Consider the following 16,576-nt stretch of genomic DNA (forward strand, 5'->3'; position numbering starts at 1 on the left):
TTTGGCAATGTTAACACATGTTTAACATGCCAATAAAGCCCTTGAATTGAATTGAATTGAATTGAATTGAATAGAGAGAGAGAGAGAGAGAGAGAGAGAGAGAGAGAGAGAGAGAGAGAGAGAGAGAGAGAGAGAGAGAGAGAGAGAGAGAGAGAGTGTGTATAGAGATAGATGAATAGAGAGATTCAGATGAATAGAGAAGAGAGAGAGAGAGAGAGAGAGAGAGAGAGAGAGAGAGAGAGAGAGAGAGAGAGAGAGAGAGAGAGAGAGAGAGAGAGAGAGAGAGAGAGAGAGAGAGAGAGAGAGAGAGAGAGAGAGAGAGAGAGAGAGAGAGAGAGAGAGAGAGAGAGAGAGAGAGGGAGAGAGAGAGAGAGAGAGAGAGAGAGAGAGAGAGAGAGAGTGTGTATAGAGATAGATGAATAGAGAGAGAGAGATGAATAGAGAGAGAGAGAGAGAGAGATGAATAGAGAGAGAGAGATAGATGAATAGAGAGAGAGAGAGAGATAGATGAATAGAGAGAGAGAGAGAGAGATGAATAGAGAGAGAGAGAGAGAGAGATGAATAGAGAGAGAGATAGATAGATGAATAGAGAAGAGAGAGAGATAGGTGAATAGAGATAGAGAGATAGATGAATAGAGAGAGAGAGATGAATAGAGAGAGAGAGAGAGAGAGATGAATAGAGAGAGAGAGATAGATGAATAGAGAGAGAGAGAGAGATAGATGAATAGAGAGAGAGAGAGAGAGATGAATAGAGAGAGAGAGAGAGAGAGATGAATAGAGAGAGAGAGAGAGAGATGAATAGAGAGAGAGAGAGAGAGATGAATAGAGAGAGAGAGAGAGAGAGAGATGAATAGAGAGAGAGAGAGAGAGAGAGAGAGATGAATAGAGAGAGAGAGAGAGAGAGATGAATAGATAGAGAGAGAGATAGATGAATAGAGAGAGAGAGAGATAGATGAATAGAGAGAGAGAGAGAGAGAGAGATGAATAGAGAGAGAGAGATAGATGAATAGAGAGAGAGAGAGAGATAGATGAATAGAGAGAGAGAGAGAGAGATGAATAGAGAGAGAGAGAGAGATAGATGAATAGAGAGAGAGAGAGAGAGATAGATGAATAGAGAGAGAGAGAGAGAGAGAGAGATGAATAGAGAGAGAGAGAGAGAGATGAATAGAGAGAGAGAGAGAGATAGATTAATAGAGAGAGAGAGAGAGAGAGATGAATAGAGAGAGAGAGATAGATGAATAGAGAGAGAGAGAGAGAGATGAATAGAGAGAGAGAGAGATAGATGAATAGAGAGAGAGAGATAGAGAGAGATGAATAGAGAGAGAGAGAGAGAGAGAGAGAGATGAATAGAGAGAGAGAGAGATGAATAGAGAGAGAGAGAGAGAGAGAGAGAGATGAATAGAGAGAGAGAGAGATGAATAGAGCCCTAGAGTCTTTCTTTTTGCTTCCATTAGAATCGGTCCATTCCTGGCAGGGGCGAATTACAGTGTTAAAGTTTAATGTGGAGAGATCACACTCCATATCTGAGCTTCATATGCAACTCCCCAGGGAGAGAGAGAGAGCGGTTGCTCAGTCTCATCTCTTTCAGGACGAGGGGAGGACAGAGAGGGGAGGACAGGGAATTGAGAGATTATACCCTTGTGGGAGATAAGAGCGAGACAGAGATGCTGTTTACCCAGCAAACCCGGAACGATCTGCCATCTTCAAGCCCTGTAGGCTACTTAGTCTGCTGCATCACCAGGATCCTTATGATTCTAGTGGATTTTTCTTTTTACTGAAATCCTTCAAATTATGATCCAAACCAGGGCTATGTGTCTAAGTATATTTGCACATCTATGTACACCTCACCACAATCTGTCAGGTAATTATTTAACATGATTTTAGGAATAAAGTTTGTAGGGAAAATTAAAGTCAAAACATCTCAAGTTTACAGTTTTAATAAAGAAGATTGGTAAAGTTATTTTTCGAGATGTAGTTATCCTTCTCCTTACAAACAGAAAGGACCACAACCGTTCACAATGGCCGATTAATTAGGGCCGATTTCAAGTTTTCATAACGCCGATTTGTAATTTTTATTTAATTTTTAATTTTGTTTTAGTTTTTATACCTTTATTTAACTAGGAAAGTCAGTTAAGAACAACTTTTTATTTTCAATGACGGCCTAGGAACGGTGGGTTAACTGCCTTGTTCAGGGGCAGAACGACAGATTTTCACCTTGTCAGCTCGCGGGAACCAATCTTGAAATCTTACAAAATCTTACAATACAATAATGACCTGCCTCTTGTTGCACTCCACAAGGAGACGTGAATGCAGTAGGCCAAGGTAAGTTGCTAGCTAGGATTAAACTTATCTTATAAAAAACAATCAATCATAATCACTAGTTAAGTACACATGGTTGATGATATTACTAGATATTATCTAGCGTGTCCTGCGTTGCATATAATCTGACTGAGCATACAAGCATACAAGTTTCTGACTGAGCGGTGGTAGGCAGAAGCAGGCTCGTAAACATTCATTCAAACAGTACTTTAGTGCGTTTTGCCAGCAGCTCTTCGTTGTGCGTCAAGCTTGCGCTGTTTATGACTTCAAGCCTATCAACTCCCGAGATTAGGCTGGTGTAACCGAAGTGAAATGGCTAGCTAGTTAGCACGCGCTAATAGCGTTTCAAACGTCACTCGCTCTGAGCCTTCTAATAGTTGTTCCCCTTGCTCTGCATGGGTAACGCTGCTTCGAGGGTGGCTGTTGTCATTGTGTTCCTGGTTCGAGCCCAGGTAGGAATCTATACTGTTACACTGGCAATACTAAAGTGCCTATAAGAACATACAATAGTCAAAGGTTAATGAAATACAAATGGTATAGAGGGAAATAGTCCTATAATTCCTATAATAACTACAACCTAAAACTTCTTAATTGGGAATATTGAAGACTCATGTTAAAAGGAACCACCAGCTTTCATTTGTTCTCATGTTCTGAGCAAGGTACTGAAACATTAGCTTTCTTACATAGCACATATTGCACTTTTACTTTCTTCTCCAACACTTTGTTTTTGCATTATTTAAACCAAATTGAACATGTTTCATTATTTACTTGAGGCTAAATTGATTTTATTGATGTATTATATTAAGTTAAAATAAGTGTTCATTCAGTATTGTTGTAATTGTCATTATTACAAATAAATACAAATTGGCCGATCTAATCGGCATCGGCTTTTTTGGTCCTCCAATAATCGGTATTGGCATTGGAAAATCATAATCGGTCAACCTCTAGTTCACACCCTCTTAAGCTTTAGCCCCACCAATCTCGTTTCACTCCCGGAGCGTGCACTCAACGGTCTGGCCGATGATTTGTTTACCTCTGGAGAACATGAAACCAGCCTAACCAGCTCTGCTGGCAACAATTTCATTACGCTCTTTTGCATTTACTGATGCCAGCCATATTCAACGGGTGTTGTACACTTTAGCTTAATGTAGCTAGCTAGCTAGGTAAACAATGGAGCTAGCTAGCTAGGTAAACAATGAACCTAGCAAGGTAAACAATGAACCTAGCTAGGTAAACAATGAACCTAGCAAGGTAAACAATGAACGTAGCTAGGTAAACAATGAACCTAGCTAGGTAAACAATGAACCTAGCTAGGTAAACAACGTGTAAGAGCACACACGTCACGTAACGTTAGCTAGTTAAACAACAATGAACATAGTGCCAAATCATGTTGTTACAGGCCTGCATGAATATGCTGGGAGCTAACCGACCAGGTACAATGTTAGCTAGCTAAATCGTTTATTTGCCTGAATAGGCCAGAAAATGTGACACGTCACTTCATATGCAAATGTGGGGTGTGAAACCTGACACTTCAAGTCAGCTCCACTGAGAGAGTGGAAACATAGAGCTGACAGGTGGGGCTTTCTGGGACTATAAGGCATTGGACCATACAACGTTCACAGAGCGCTTTGCACACCAAAACGTCAGTAGGAACCGGTCCAGAACCGCTTAAAGTCCCCTATATTGGGGACTTAACATCTAAGAGGTTTTACATTTTACATTTGTGGTTTTACATTTGTGTTTTAGTCACAGCGCAGTGAATTCATTTCAGGGATAACACTCCAGGATTGATCCCCACTTGTGACTATCAACAAAATATGGTAAAACTATGTTTGTTCAATAAATGTCTAATTAAATAGTAATGTGATTCAAAATAATTGACATATGTTTTTCTACGTGAATTGTTGTACAACTTACTTCCTCAACTTTTAAATAACACATACTACGTGAAAGAAACCTCCATGGACTGTTCAAATTGGAGAATTGGAAACACTCCTAAGCAGATCAAACCCTTTTCAAACAAACCCACAAACCTTGTTATCAAAAGAGCCAGAGACAACAACTTCAATGGACAACATACATTCTGCAGTTAGTGGACTACAGTAGCAGGGACCGAGCGTTATGTAAACAAAGGTTACGGCGTCTTTAAATATAATTTTTCTATCTATAAATAATAAACAATATAAAGGAAGTGAACGTTGAACCAAAAAAAAATAAATACAAGACACGTTTCATAAAGTAGAAACCCTGTAAAATCCGTTCAATTATTAAATCAAACATTTTCACACATTTTCATTTAAAATAATGTATTTTCCATAAAGTTTATATTTTATAAAGTTTATATTTTATAAAGTTTATATTTTATAAAGTTTAAAGTTTTAAAGTTTAAGGTCGGGCGTTTATTTATTAAGGATTATTGAATGTCACACATTCTATTGCACTAACACCAATATCTCTACCTGTACATGTCCATCTGATCATTTATCACTCCAGTGTTAATCTGCAAAATTGTAATTATTCGCCTACCTCATGCCTTTTGCACACATTGTATATAGACTCCCCCTTTGTTTTCTACTGTGTTATTGACTTGTTAATTGTTTACTCCATGTGTAACTCTGTGTTGTCTGCTCATACTGCTATGCTTTATCTTGGCCAGGTCGCAGTTGCAAATGAGAACTTGTTCTCAACTGGCCTACCTGGTTAAATAAAGGTGTTCTCAACTGGCCTACCTGGTTAAATAAAGGTGAAATAAAAAAATAAAAAATAAATAAAAACTATATATTCTAACCAAACCTGCATTACCAGTTCTTATCAGTAGGTGTCACTATGCCAGTAGTTAGCTAGTCTAAAAAAGACTGATGCCAAGATGGCTGCCTGTCTCTGTATTTGTGAAAGTGATGGTGGTGCTAGAATCCATTAATTATTTCTTTCTGCATTAGCCATCCATCTGTAATGGTTGGACGAATGTGTTCATGTTGTCTGTGTAGCTCTGTGGTATTACAATCCATTAATTTTTTCTTTCTGCGTTAGCCATCCATCTGTAATGGTTGGATGAATGTGTTCATGTTGTCTGTGTAGCTCTGTGGTATTACAATCCATTAATTATTATTCTTCTCTGTGGCGTAATTTGTAGATTTTGTACTTTTTTTCAAGACAGTGAAATTTGCGTCAAAAACATTTGTGAATAATCACCTGCACGTGAAATAAAATGATACGCTAACTGGACTAACAAACTGGCTGACTAACGTGTTCAGGAACTTCAGTATCCCTTCGTTGTCAACACCACATGATTCCATCTTATTTATTCTGTTACCAAACATTTTATTCTGTGTGTCTAAATGACTAACGTTAGCTGCTGGGTACATGATGGTCGTTAGCAAGGTGGGTTTTGTTTGACTAACGTTAGCTGCTGGCTACATGATGGTCGTTAGCGAGGTGAGTTTTGTTTCACTAACGTTAGCTGCTGGCTACATGATGGTCGTTAGCGAGGTGGATTTTGTTTCACTAACGTTAGCTGCTGGCTACATGATGGTCGTTAGCGAGGTGGATTTTGTTTCACTAACTTTAGCTGCTGGCTATATGATGGTCGTTAGTGAGGTGGGTTTTGTTTGACTAACGTTAGCTGCTGGCTACATGATGGTCATTAGCGAGGTGGGTTTTGTTTGACTAACGTTAGCTGCTGGCTATATGATGGTTGTTTGCTGCTGGCTACATGATGGTCGTTAGCGAGGTGGGTTTTGTTTGACTAACGTTAGCTGCTGGCTACATGATGGTCGTTAGCGAGGTGGGTTTTGTTTGACTAACGTTAGCTGCTGGCTATATGATGGTCGTTAGCTGCTGGCTACATGATGGTCGTTAGCGAGGTGAGTTTTGTTTCACTAACGTTAGCTGCTGGCTACATGATGGTCGCTAGCGAGGTGGGTTTTGTTTGTTACCAACGCATATCCAGGTTGTATAAAAGAAGATTACTGTGTGACTCACGTGGAATTGGACTGTGGTTATGACTCATGATTGGGGCGGCAGGGTAGCCTAGTGGTTAGAGCGTTGGACTAGTAACTAGGTTGCAAGTTCGAATCCCCGAGCTGACAAGGTACAAATCTGTCATTCTGCCCCTGAAAATAAGAATTTGTTCTTAACTGACTTGCCTAGTAAAATAAAGGTACAATAAAAATGACTCATGATTGCCGGTGTGCCGGTAATATGGTAACCGTAACAACCAAACCTAGTTGTTGAGGAGGTTTTGTCAGCTGTAGCTAGGAGACCACTGTCACAGTCAAGTTAAGTCTAATACTAGATTCAGTTAAGGAGAGGTGGGAGTGTTTTGTTTTGTTTGAGAACCAGCTTTGTGAGACTTTTATTTTGAATAAATATGCCAGCCTGGTTTGTGTGCCCTCATTGCCATCCTATCAGCCACCTATCAGCAACGCTGTGCCCTCATTGCCATCCTATCAGCCACCTACCAGCCACGCCTAGCAAGTTGTTACTCATTGTTTATACAACGGGTGGGTCTAATCCTGGATGCTGGTTGGTTAAAACCGCATTCCAGCCGGTGTCTATTCCACAAGTTACCACCGGATAAATCTATGACCTTAAAATGCCTATTTACTCTGTTCCATCTGACTGCGCAATCCACTGTCTCATCAGCTCAGCCAGGTACTTTGTGTACTAGGATCTACACCGTAAAAACATCTAGACATTATCTCCCATTTCTTTTTGAACTAGCAATTGGTTTTCAACAGTGGAGATTTGTCTCTCTCCGACATTTGCAACATTGTTTCAATATTTAAATGATGTCTCCAGCTGTCCTCATTGTAATGAAGGAAGGAGGCAGACAGGCTGGCATTTTGTTCTCAGCCAGTCGAAATCATGAATCAGCATTCTACTTTTATGGATATACACAAAGAAAAACACTAAATGCAGCTAGTTTGCTGTTATTCCATCTTCAGTTTGAAGTGATTGTGTTGTGTAGTTGGCTATCTTTTCTGAAAAGTGGCCTGGCAAGTGAGCAAATTATCTGTACCAGGCAAAATCTCACATTATTGTTATGGAACAAACAAACGCAGCTACTTTGCTGTTATTCTGGCTGAGCTGTTTAACATCACTGTGTTAGCCAATGTTGGCTAGCTATCAAGCAAGGGATAAGAACGTTGCCAGCCATCATGGAAACGGAACATTTGGAGCGAACGATTGGGTCGGGTCCATAGATACTGAACGATTGGGTCGGGTCCATAGATACTGAACGACTGGGTCGAGTCCATAGATACAGAACAAACAGACTGAACGACTGGGTCGAGTCCATAGATACAGAACAACAAGACTGAACGACTGGGTCGCGTCCATAGATACAGAACAAACAGACTGAACGACTGGGTTGCGTCCATAGATACAGAACAAACAGACTGAACGACTGGGTCGCGTCCATAGATACAGAACAAAATGACTGAACGACTGGGTCGAGTCCATAGATACAGAACAAAAAGACTGAACGACTGGGTCGGGTCCATAGATACAGAACAACAAGACTGAACGACTGGGTCGAGTCCATAGATACAGAACAAAAAGACTGAACGACTGGGTCGAGTCCATAGGTACAGAAACAAAAAGACTGAACGACTGGGTTGCGTCCATAGATACAGAACTAAAAGACTGAACGACTGAGTCGGGTCCATAGATACAGAACAACAAGACTGAACGACTGGGTTGCGTCCATAGATACAGAACTAAAAGACTGAACGACTGAGTCGGGTCCATAGATACAGAACAACAAGACTGAACGACTGGGTCACGTCCATAGATACAGAACAAAAAGACTGAACGACTGGGTTGAGTCCATAGATACAGAACAAAAAGACTGAACGACTGGGTTGAGTCCATAGATACAGAACAACAAGACTGAACAACTGGGTCGGGTCCATAGATACAGAACAACAAGACTGAACGACTGGGTCGAGTCCATAGATACAGAACAACAAGACTGAACGACTGGGTCGAGTCCATAGATACAGAAACAAAAAGACTGAACGACTGGGTCGGGTCCATAGATACAGAAACAAAAAGACTGAACGACTGGGTTGCGTCCATAGATACAGAACTAAAAGACTGAACGACTGAGTCGGGTCCATAGATACAGAACAACAAGACTGAACGACTGGGTTGCGTCCATAGATACAGAACTAAAAGACTGAATGACTGAGTCGGGTCCATAGATACAGAACAACAAGACTGAACGACTGGGTCACGTCCATAGATACAGAACAAAAAGACTGAACGACTGGGTCGAGTCCATAGATACAGAACAAAAAGACAGAACGACTGGGTCGGGTCCATAGATACAGAACAACAAGACTGAACAGACTGGGTCACGTCTCTGGAAACCGAACCAATAGAATGAACGACCAGCCGGATTGCTTAGCAACCCTAGATTTGTTTTGGGACCATATCTTGTAGAAAGATGTTATAGTATCAACAAATTAATCCAAATATATATTTTTAATAAACATATGTTTAATATGTTGATCATTCTTTAGGTTGCAGCAAATGTTCTCATAACATAAAAATAAATAAATAATATAAATAAATAATATAAATAAATAAATAATAATATAAATAAATAATATAAATAAATAAATAATAATATAAATAAATTATATAAATAAATACATTATATAAATAAATAAATTATATAAATAAATAAATAATAATAATATAAATAAATTATATAAATAAATACATTATATAAATAAATAAATTATATAAATAAATAAATAATAATAATATAAATAAATAATATAAATAAATAAATAATATAAATAAATAAATATTATGAATAAATAAATAACTAAATAATATAAATAAATAAATACTATTAATAAATAAATAAATAAATAATATAAATAAATAATAATATAAATAAATAATATAAATAGATAAATAATAATATAAATAAATAAATAATATAAATAGATAAATAATAATATAAATAAATAAATAATATAAATAAATAATATAAATAGATAAATAATAATATAAATAAATAAATAATATAAATAAATACTGTCGAAGCCAGTGTTTGGAGGATATATTTGCACGGTTTGCTAACAACACCCATTCTAATATATCCTTCAAACATCTGCTTCTCTGGCAGGGAGAGAGTGAGGGATAGGGAGGAAGGGAGTGCATCTGCTTCTCTGGCAGGGAGAGAGTGAGGGATAGGGAGGAAGGGAGTGCATCTGCTTCTCTAGCAGGGAGAGAGTGAGGGATAGGGAGGAAGGGAGTGCATCTGCTTCTCTAGCAGCGAGAGAGTGAGGGATAGGCAGGGAGAGAGTGAGGGATAGGGAGGAAGAGAGTGCATCTGCTTCTCTGGCATTATCACTTAAATAATCATCAGTACAACTGCACCGTTTCTGTGTTATGGGAACAATTTGCCGCAAACTAAGGAATGTTCTGAGTTTGGAGGGGCATGGAGTAGTCTTTCCAATTTGAGACGTGAAATTGAGGAGTACTTGTACTTCTATGGAGAGAGTATAGACATGTAGAAGAGGATAGACACATACGGAGAAGAGGATAACAAGTATGAGGAAGAGGACGAGAGATATGGAGAAAAGGATGACAGATATGGAGAAGAGGATGACAGATATGATGAGAGTATGGAGTCAGAGGAAAGGGGAGAAAACAATACTTTTTTGGAGGAGAAGATGGAGTGGAGAGGGGAGAAAACAATACCTTTTTGGAGGAGAAGATGGAGATGGAGAGGGGAGAAAACAATACTTTTTTGGAGGAGAAGATGGAGAGGGGGAGGAAGAGGAGAGAACAGAAGAAAAAGTGCACTACATACCTCTTTGGGGGACAGGATAGAGATGTAGTCCTCGTAGATCATGCGTGCTTTCTCCTCTACTGTGTTCTTGTTCATCTCCTGTTTGAGGTCTTCACAGGCCAGCCAGAACAACATGTTCTCCTCGCTGTACTCAGTCCTTAAGAACTCTCTGAACACGTTCCGACCTGCAGGATTCTTCATCAGCTTATCGAACGACTGAGCCCAGACACTTATCTCATCTAATGTTGGTTTGGTGCTGGGGGGTGGGAGAGAGAAAGAGGTTTAACTACTGATCCCAGACACTTATCTCATCTAATGTTGGTTTGGTGCTGGGGGGTGGGAGAGAGAAAGAGGCTTAACTACTGATCCCAGACCATTATCTCATCTAATGTTGGTTTGGTGCTGGGGAGTGGGAGAGAGAAAGAGGTTTAACTACTGATCCCAGACCATTATCTCATCTAATGTTGGTTTGGTGCTGGTGGGTGGGAGAGAGGAAGAGAGTGAGGGATAGGGAGGGAGAGAGTGCGGGATAGGGAGGGAGAGAATGAGGGATAGGGAGGGAGAGAGTGAGAGATACGCAGAGAGAGAGAGTGAGGGATAGGAAGGGAGAGAGTGAGGGATAGGGAGAGAAAGTAAGGGATAGGGAGGGAGAAAGTGAGGGATAGGAAGGGAGAGAGTGAGGGATAGGGAGAGAAAGTGAGGGATATGGAGGGAGAAAGTGAGGGATAGGGAGGGAGAGAGTGAGGGATTGGGAGATAAAGTGAGGGATATGGAGGGAGAACGTGAGGGATAGGGAGGGAGAGAGTGAGGGATTGGGAGATAAAGTGAGGGATATGGAGGGAGAAAGTGAGGGATAGGGAGGGAGAGAGTGAGGGATTAGGCGAGAAAGTGAGGGATATGGAGGGAGAAAGTGAAGGGATATAGGGAGGGAGAGAGTGAGGGATTGGGAGAGAGAGTGAGGGATTGAGAGAGAAAGTGAGGGATATAGGGAGGGAGAGAGTGAGGGATTGGGTGAGAAAGTGAGGGATAGGGAGGGAGAAAGTGAAGGGATATAGGGAGGGAGAGAGTGAGGGATAGGGAGAGAGAGTGAGGGATTGGGAGAGAAAGTGAGGGATATAGGAAGGGAGAGAGTGAGGGATTGGGCGAGAAAGTGAGGGATAGGGAGGGAGAAAGTGAGGGATAGGGAGGGAGAAAGTGAGGGATATGGAGGGAGAAAGTGAAGGGATATAGGGAGGGAGAGAGTGAGGGATTGGGCGAGAGAGTGAGGGATTGGGAGAGAAAGTGAGGGATAGGGAGGGAGAAAGTGAGGGATAGGGAGGGAGAAAGTGAGGGATATGGAGGGAGAAAGTGAAGGGATATAGGGAGGGAGAGAGTGAGGGATTGGGCGAGAGAGTGAGGGATTGAGAGAGAAAGTGAGGGATATAGGGAGGGAGAGAGTGAGGGATTGGGTGAGAAAGTGAGGGATAGGGAGGGATAAAGTGAAGGGATATAGGGAGGGAGAGAGTGAGGGATAGGGAGAGAGAGTGAGGGATTGGGAGAGAAAGTGAGGGATATAGGAAGGGAGAGAGTGAGGGATTGGGCGAGAAAGTGAGGGATAGGGAGGGAGAGAGTGAGGGATAGGGAGGGAGAGAGTGAGGGATAGGGAGGAAGAGAGTGAGGGATAGGGAGGGAGAGAGTGAGGGATAGGGAGGGAGAGAGTGAGGGATAGGGAGAGAAAGTGAGGGATAGGGAGGGAGAGAGTGAGGGATAGGGAGGGAGAGAGTGAGGGATAGGGAGAGAGTGAGGGATAGGGAGGGCGAGAGTGAGGGATAGGGAGGGAGAGAGTGAGGGATAGGGAGGGAGAGAGTGAGGGATAGGGAGGGAGAGAGAGAGAGAGAGAGAGAGGGATATTGCATTTATCAATATGGCATAGAAATGATTCTAAAATATTACTTAAGTACAGAAAAAGTGTGATTTATCAAACAATCTTACGAATCTCACACTGGTAGGAGATAACCATTGATAAATACCAACTGTTCTCAGCCTCAGTGCTCCTGCATGACTTTGGCTATTTCACCCCTAATTAACCATATATGGTCTAAATCACCCCTTTAAAGCCTCTGAGAATATACAACGCCGTGAAATAGCATTGAAAGGCGCAAAACAAAAATGCGATTGAGTGTTATTTGTTTGTTTGTGTAATTAGTTGAGTGTTATTTGTTTGTTTGTGTTATTAGTTGAGTGTTATTTGTTTGTTTGTGTTATTAGTTGAGTGTTATTTGTTTGTTTGTGTTATTAGTTGAGTGTTATTTGTTTGTTTGTTTGTGTTATTAGTTGAGTGTTATTTGTTTGTTTGTTTGTGTTATTAGTTGAGTGTTATTTGTTTGTTTGTGTTATTAGTTGAGTGTTATTTGTTTGTTTGTGTTATTAGTTGAGTGTTATTTGTTTGGTTGTGTTATTAGTTGAGTGTTATTTGTTTGTTTGTGTTATTAGTTGAGTGTTACTTGTTTGTTTGTGTTATTAGTTGAGTGTTATTTGTTTGTTTGTGTTATTAGTGGAGTGTTATTTGTTTGTTTGTTTGTGTTATTAGTTGAGTGTTATTTGTTTGTTTGTGTTATTAGTTGAGTGTTATTTGTTTGTTTATTTGTGTTATTAGTTGAGTGTTATTTGTTTGTTTGTTTGTGTTATTAGTTGAGTGTTATTTGTTTGTTTGTTTGTGTTATTAGTTGAGTGTTATTTGTTTGTTTGTGTTATTAGTTGAGTGTTATTTGTTTGTTTGTTTGTGTTATTAGTTGAGTGTTATTTGTTTGTTTGTTTGTGTTATTAGTTGAGTGTTATTTGTTTGTTTGTTTGTGTTATTAGTTGAGTGTTATTTGTTTGTTTGTTTGTGTTATTAGTTGAGTGTTATTTGTTTGTTTGTGTTATTGTCAATCGTTGTTACGCGTCCCCCAAAAGTCAATACATTTTTTTTTTTTTTTTTTTTAATTTACCCCTTTTTCTCCCCAATTTCGTGGTATCCAATTGTTGTAGTAGCTACTATCTTGTCTCATCGCTACAACTCCCGTACGGGCTCGGGAGAGACGAAGGTTGAAAGTCATGCGGGTTGTTTCGGTGAGCTGGCCCTCATCCGCTCTGTAATCAAAGTATTCCCAGGGTTGTTTCGGTGAGCTGGCCCTCATCCGCTCTGTAATCAAAGTATTCCCATAGTTGTTTCGGTGAGCTGGCCCTCATCCGCTCTGTAATCAAAGTATTCCCAGGGTTGTTTCGGTGAGCTGGCCCTCATCCGCTCTGTGATGAAAGTATTCCCAGGGTTGTTTCGGTGAGCTGGCCCTCATCCGCTCTGTAATCAAAGTATTCCCAGGGTTGTTTCGGGTGAGTTGGCCCTCATCCGCTCTGTAATCAAAGTATTCCCAGGGTTGTTTTGGTGAGCTGGCCCTCATCCGCTCTGTAATCAAAGTATTCCCATAGTTTTTTCGGTGAGCTGGCCCTCATCCGCTCTGTAATCAAAGTATTCCCAGGGTTGTTTCGGTGAGCTGGCCCTCATCCGCTCTGTGATGAAAGTATTCCCAGGGTTGTTTCGGTGAGCTGGCCCTCATCCGCTCTGTAATCAAAGTATTCCCAGGGTTGTTTCGGGTGAGCTGGCCCTCATCCGCTCTGTAATCAAAGTATTCCCAGGGTTGTTTTATCAACAAGCTGCGAGCATGGATGTATGATGGCAGCATTCGCGCAAAAAAACTGCGAAACACCGCATTTAATTATGGCAAGGTGAACGTAACTGAACTAAATGACTATCGCTCCGTAGCTTCTGTCATCATGAAGTGCTTTGAGGGACTAGTCAAGGATCATATTTGTATTTCTATTTATAATGGATTCCCATTAGCTGATGCCAAAGCAGCAGCTACTCTTTCTGGGGTCCCACAAAAATTAAGGCAGTTTATACAATTTTTTAAACGTTATAATACATTCACAGATTTCACAACACACTGTGTGCCCTCAGGCACCCTACCACACCGGTACAACTTATCTACAGTACTAAATCCATGTGTATGTATAGTGCGTATGTTATTGTGTGTGTGTGTGTGTGTGTGTGTGTGTGTGTGTGTGTGCCAATGTTTGTGTTGCTTCACAGTCCCCGCTGTTCCATAAGGTGTTTTTTTAATCTGTTTTTTAAATCTAATTTTACTGGTTGTGTCAGTTACTTGATGTGGAATAGAGTTCCATGTAGTCATGGCTCTATGTACAGTAGTGGATAAACGTTTTGAGAATGACACAAATATTAATTTTCCCTAAGTCTGCTGCCTCAGTTTGTATGATGGCAATTTCCATATACTCCAGAATGTTATGAAGAGTGATCAGATGAATTGCAAAGTCCCTCTTTGCCATGCAAATGAACTGAATCACCAAATAACATTTCCACTGCATTTCAGCCCTGCCACAAAAGGACCAGCTGACATCATGTCAGTGATTCTCTTGTTAACACAGGTGTGAGTGTTGACCAGGACAAGGCTGGAAATCACTCTGTCATGCTGACTGAGTTCGAATAACAGACTGGAAGCTACAAAAGGATACCATTATTAAATCAATTTATTAAAGTGGACAGTGATTTGAGTCTGTATGTTGGCAGTGATGGCTGTATGTTAGTGGTGGCTGTTTAACAGTCTACTGGCCTTGAGATAGAAGCTGTTTTTCAGTCTCTTGGTACCAGCTTTGACACACCTGTAGAACACCTGGTTGGTGTCTTGATGAATGTCCAAAATCGTCAGCCAAGAGCTGCCCAGTGACACGAGCCTATCAGACGAGCTAAATATGCTATGCTCGCTTTGAGGCAAGTAACACAGGCCGTCATTGAAAATAAGAATTTGTTCTTAACTGACTTGCCTGGTAAAATAAAAAATAAAAAAATTACCAGGACGTGTACTCCGAGCATGCTGGCAAGTGTCTTCGTTTACATTTTCAACCTCTCCCTGTCTGAGTTTGTAATACCAACATGTTTCAAGCAGACCACTATTGTCCCTGTGCCCAAGAACACTAAGGTAACCTGCCTAAATGACTACCGACCCATTGCACTCACATCTGTAGCCAGGAAATTATTTGAAAGGCTGGCCATGGCTCATATCAACACCATCATCCCAGAAACCCTAGACCCACTCCAATTTGCATACCACGCAAACAGATCATCAGATGCAATCTCTATTGCACTCCACACTGCCCTTACACAACAGTGGTAGGCCTGATCACCGACAACGCTGTACTTGATGAATTCGTGAAATTGCACCTTCCAATTATTGATAAACAAGCACCTGTTAAGAAACTGACTGTTAGAACTGTTAAGGCTCCATGGATTGATGAGGAATTGAAAAAATGTATGGTTGAAAGAGATGGGGCAACAGGAGGGGCTAATAATTCTGGCTGCACATCTGACTGGCAGACTGACTGCAAATTGAGAAATAATGTGACTAAAAGAAGAAGAAGAAGAAACGGTATTATGAAGCCAAGATCAACGATATAAAAAATGATGGAAAACACATTGGAGTACTTTAAATGAAATTTTGGGCAGGAAGACAAATTCAACTCCATCTTTCATCCAATCAAATGGCTTATTCATCACCAAACCATTTGATGTTGCCAATTATTTTAATTATTTTTTCATTGGCAAAGTGGGCGAATTTAGGCAGGAAATGCCACCAAGAACAGTGAGCAATTTTATTCATACATAAAAAAACAAATAATGAAAGAAAAGCATTGTAAGTTTGAATGTTGTAAAGTTAGTGTGGGAGAGGTGGAAGATGTATTGTTATCGATCAATAATGACAAACCTCCTGGCATTGACAATTTAGATGGAAAGCTACTGAGGATGGTAGCTGACTCTATAGCCACTCCTACTGAGGATGGTAGCTGACTCTATAGCCACTCCTACTGAGGATGGTAGCTGACTCTATAGCCACTCCTACTGAGGATGGTGGCTGACTCTATAGTCACTCCCACTGAGGATGGTAGCTGACTCTATAGCCACTCCTACCGAGGATGGTAGCTGACTCTATAGTCACTCCCACTGAGGATGGTGGCTGACTCTATAGCCACTCCTACTGAGGATGGTGGCTGACTCTATAGCCACTCCTACTGAGGATGGTAGCTGACTCTATAGCCACTCCTACTGAGGATGGTAGCTGACTCTATAGCCACTCCTACTGAGGATGGTAGCTGACTCTATAGCCACTCCTACTGAGGATGGTAGCTGACTCTATAGTCACTCCTACTGAGGATGGTGGCTGACTCTATAGCCACTCCTACTGAGGATGGTAGCTGACTCTATAGCCACTCCTACTGAGGATGGTGGCTGACTCTATAGCCACTCCTACTGAGGATGGTGGCTGACTCTATAGCCACTCCTACTGAGGATGGTAGCTGACTCTATAGCCACTCCTACTGAGGATGGTGGCTGACTCTATAGCCACTCCTACTGAG

At 40.8% G+C, this 16,576-nt stretch overlaps 1 protein-coding gene across 3 annotated transcripts in view; it reads right to left on the reverse strand.

Annotated features, from left to right (window-relative positions):
* LOC118966122 (regulator of G-protein signaling 17-like) overlaps nucleotides 1-16,576 on the reverse strand; it is a 125,917-nt gene that overhangs the window by 9,434 nt on the left and 99,907 nt on the right. For all 3 annotated transcript variants that reach the window (XM_036989038.1, XM_036989037.1, XM_036989039.1), the window contains one exon: nucleotides 10,154-10,388. In XM_036989038.1, the coding sequence (XP_036844933.1) occupies nucleotides 10,154-10,388 (235 nt within the window). The remainder of the gene's footprint in view (nucleotides 1-10,153; nucleotides 10,389-16,576) is intronic.

Source organism: Oncorhynchus mykiss, chromosome 9 (assembly GCF_013265735.2).
Source record: "Oncorhynchus mykiss isolate Arlee chromosome 9, USDA_OmykA_1.1, whole genome shotgun sequence".
NCBI classification, from domain to species: domain Eukaryota; kingdom Metazoa; phylum Chordata; class Actinopteri; order Salmoniformes; family Salmonidae; genus Oncorhynchus; species Oncorhynchus mykiss.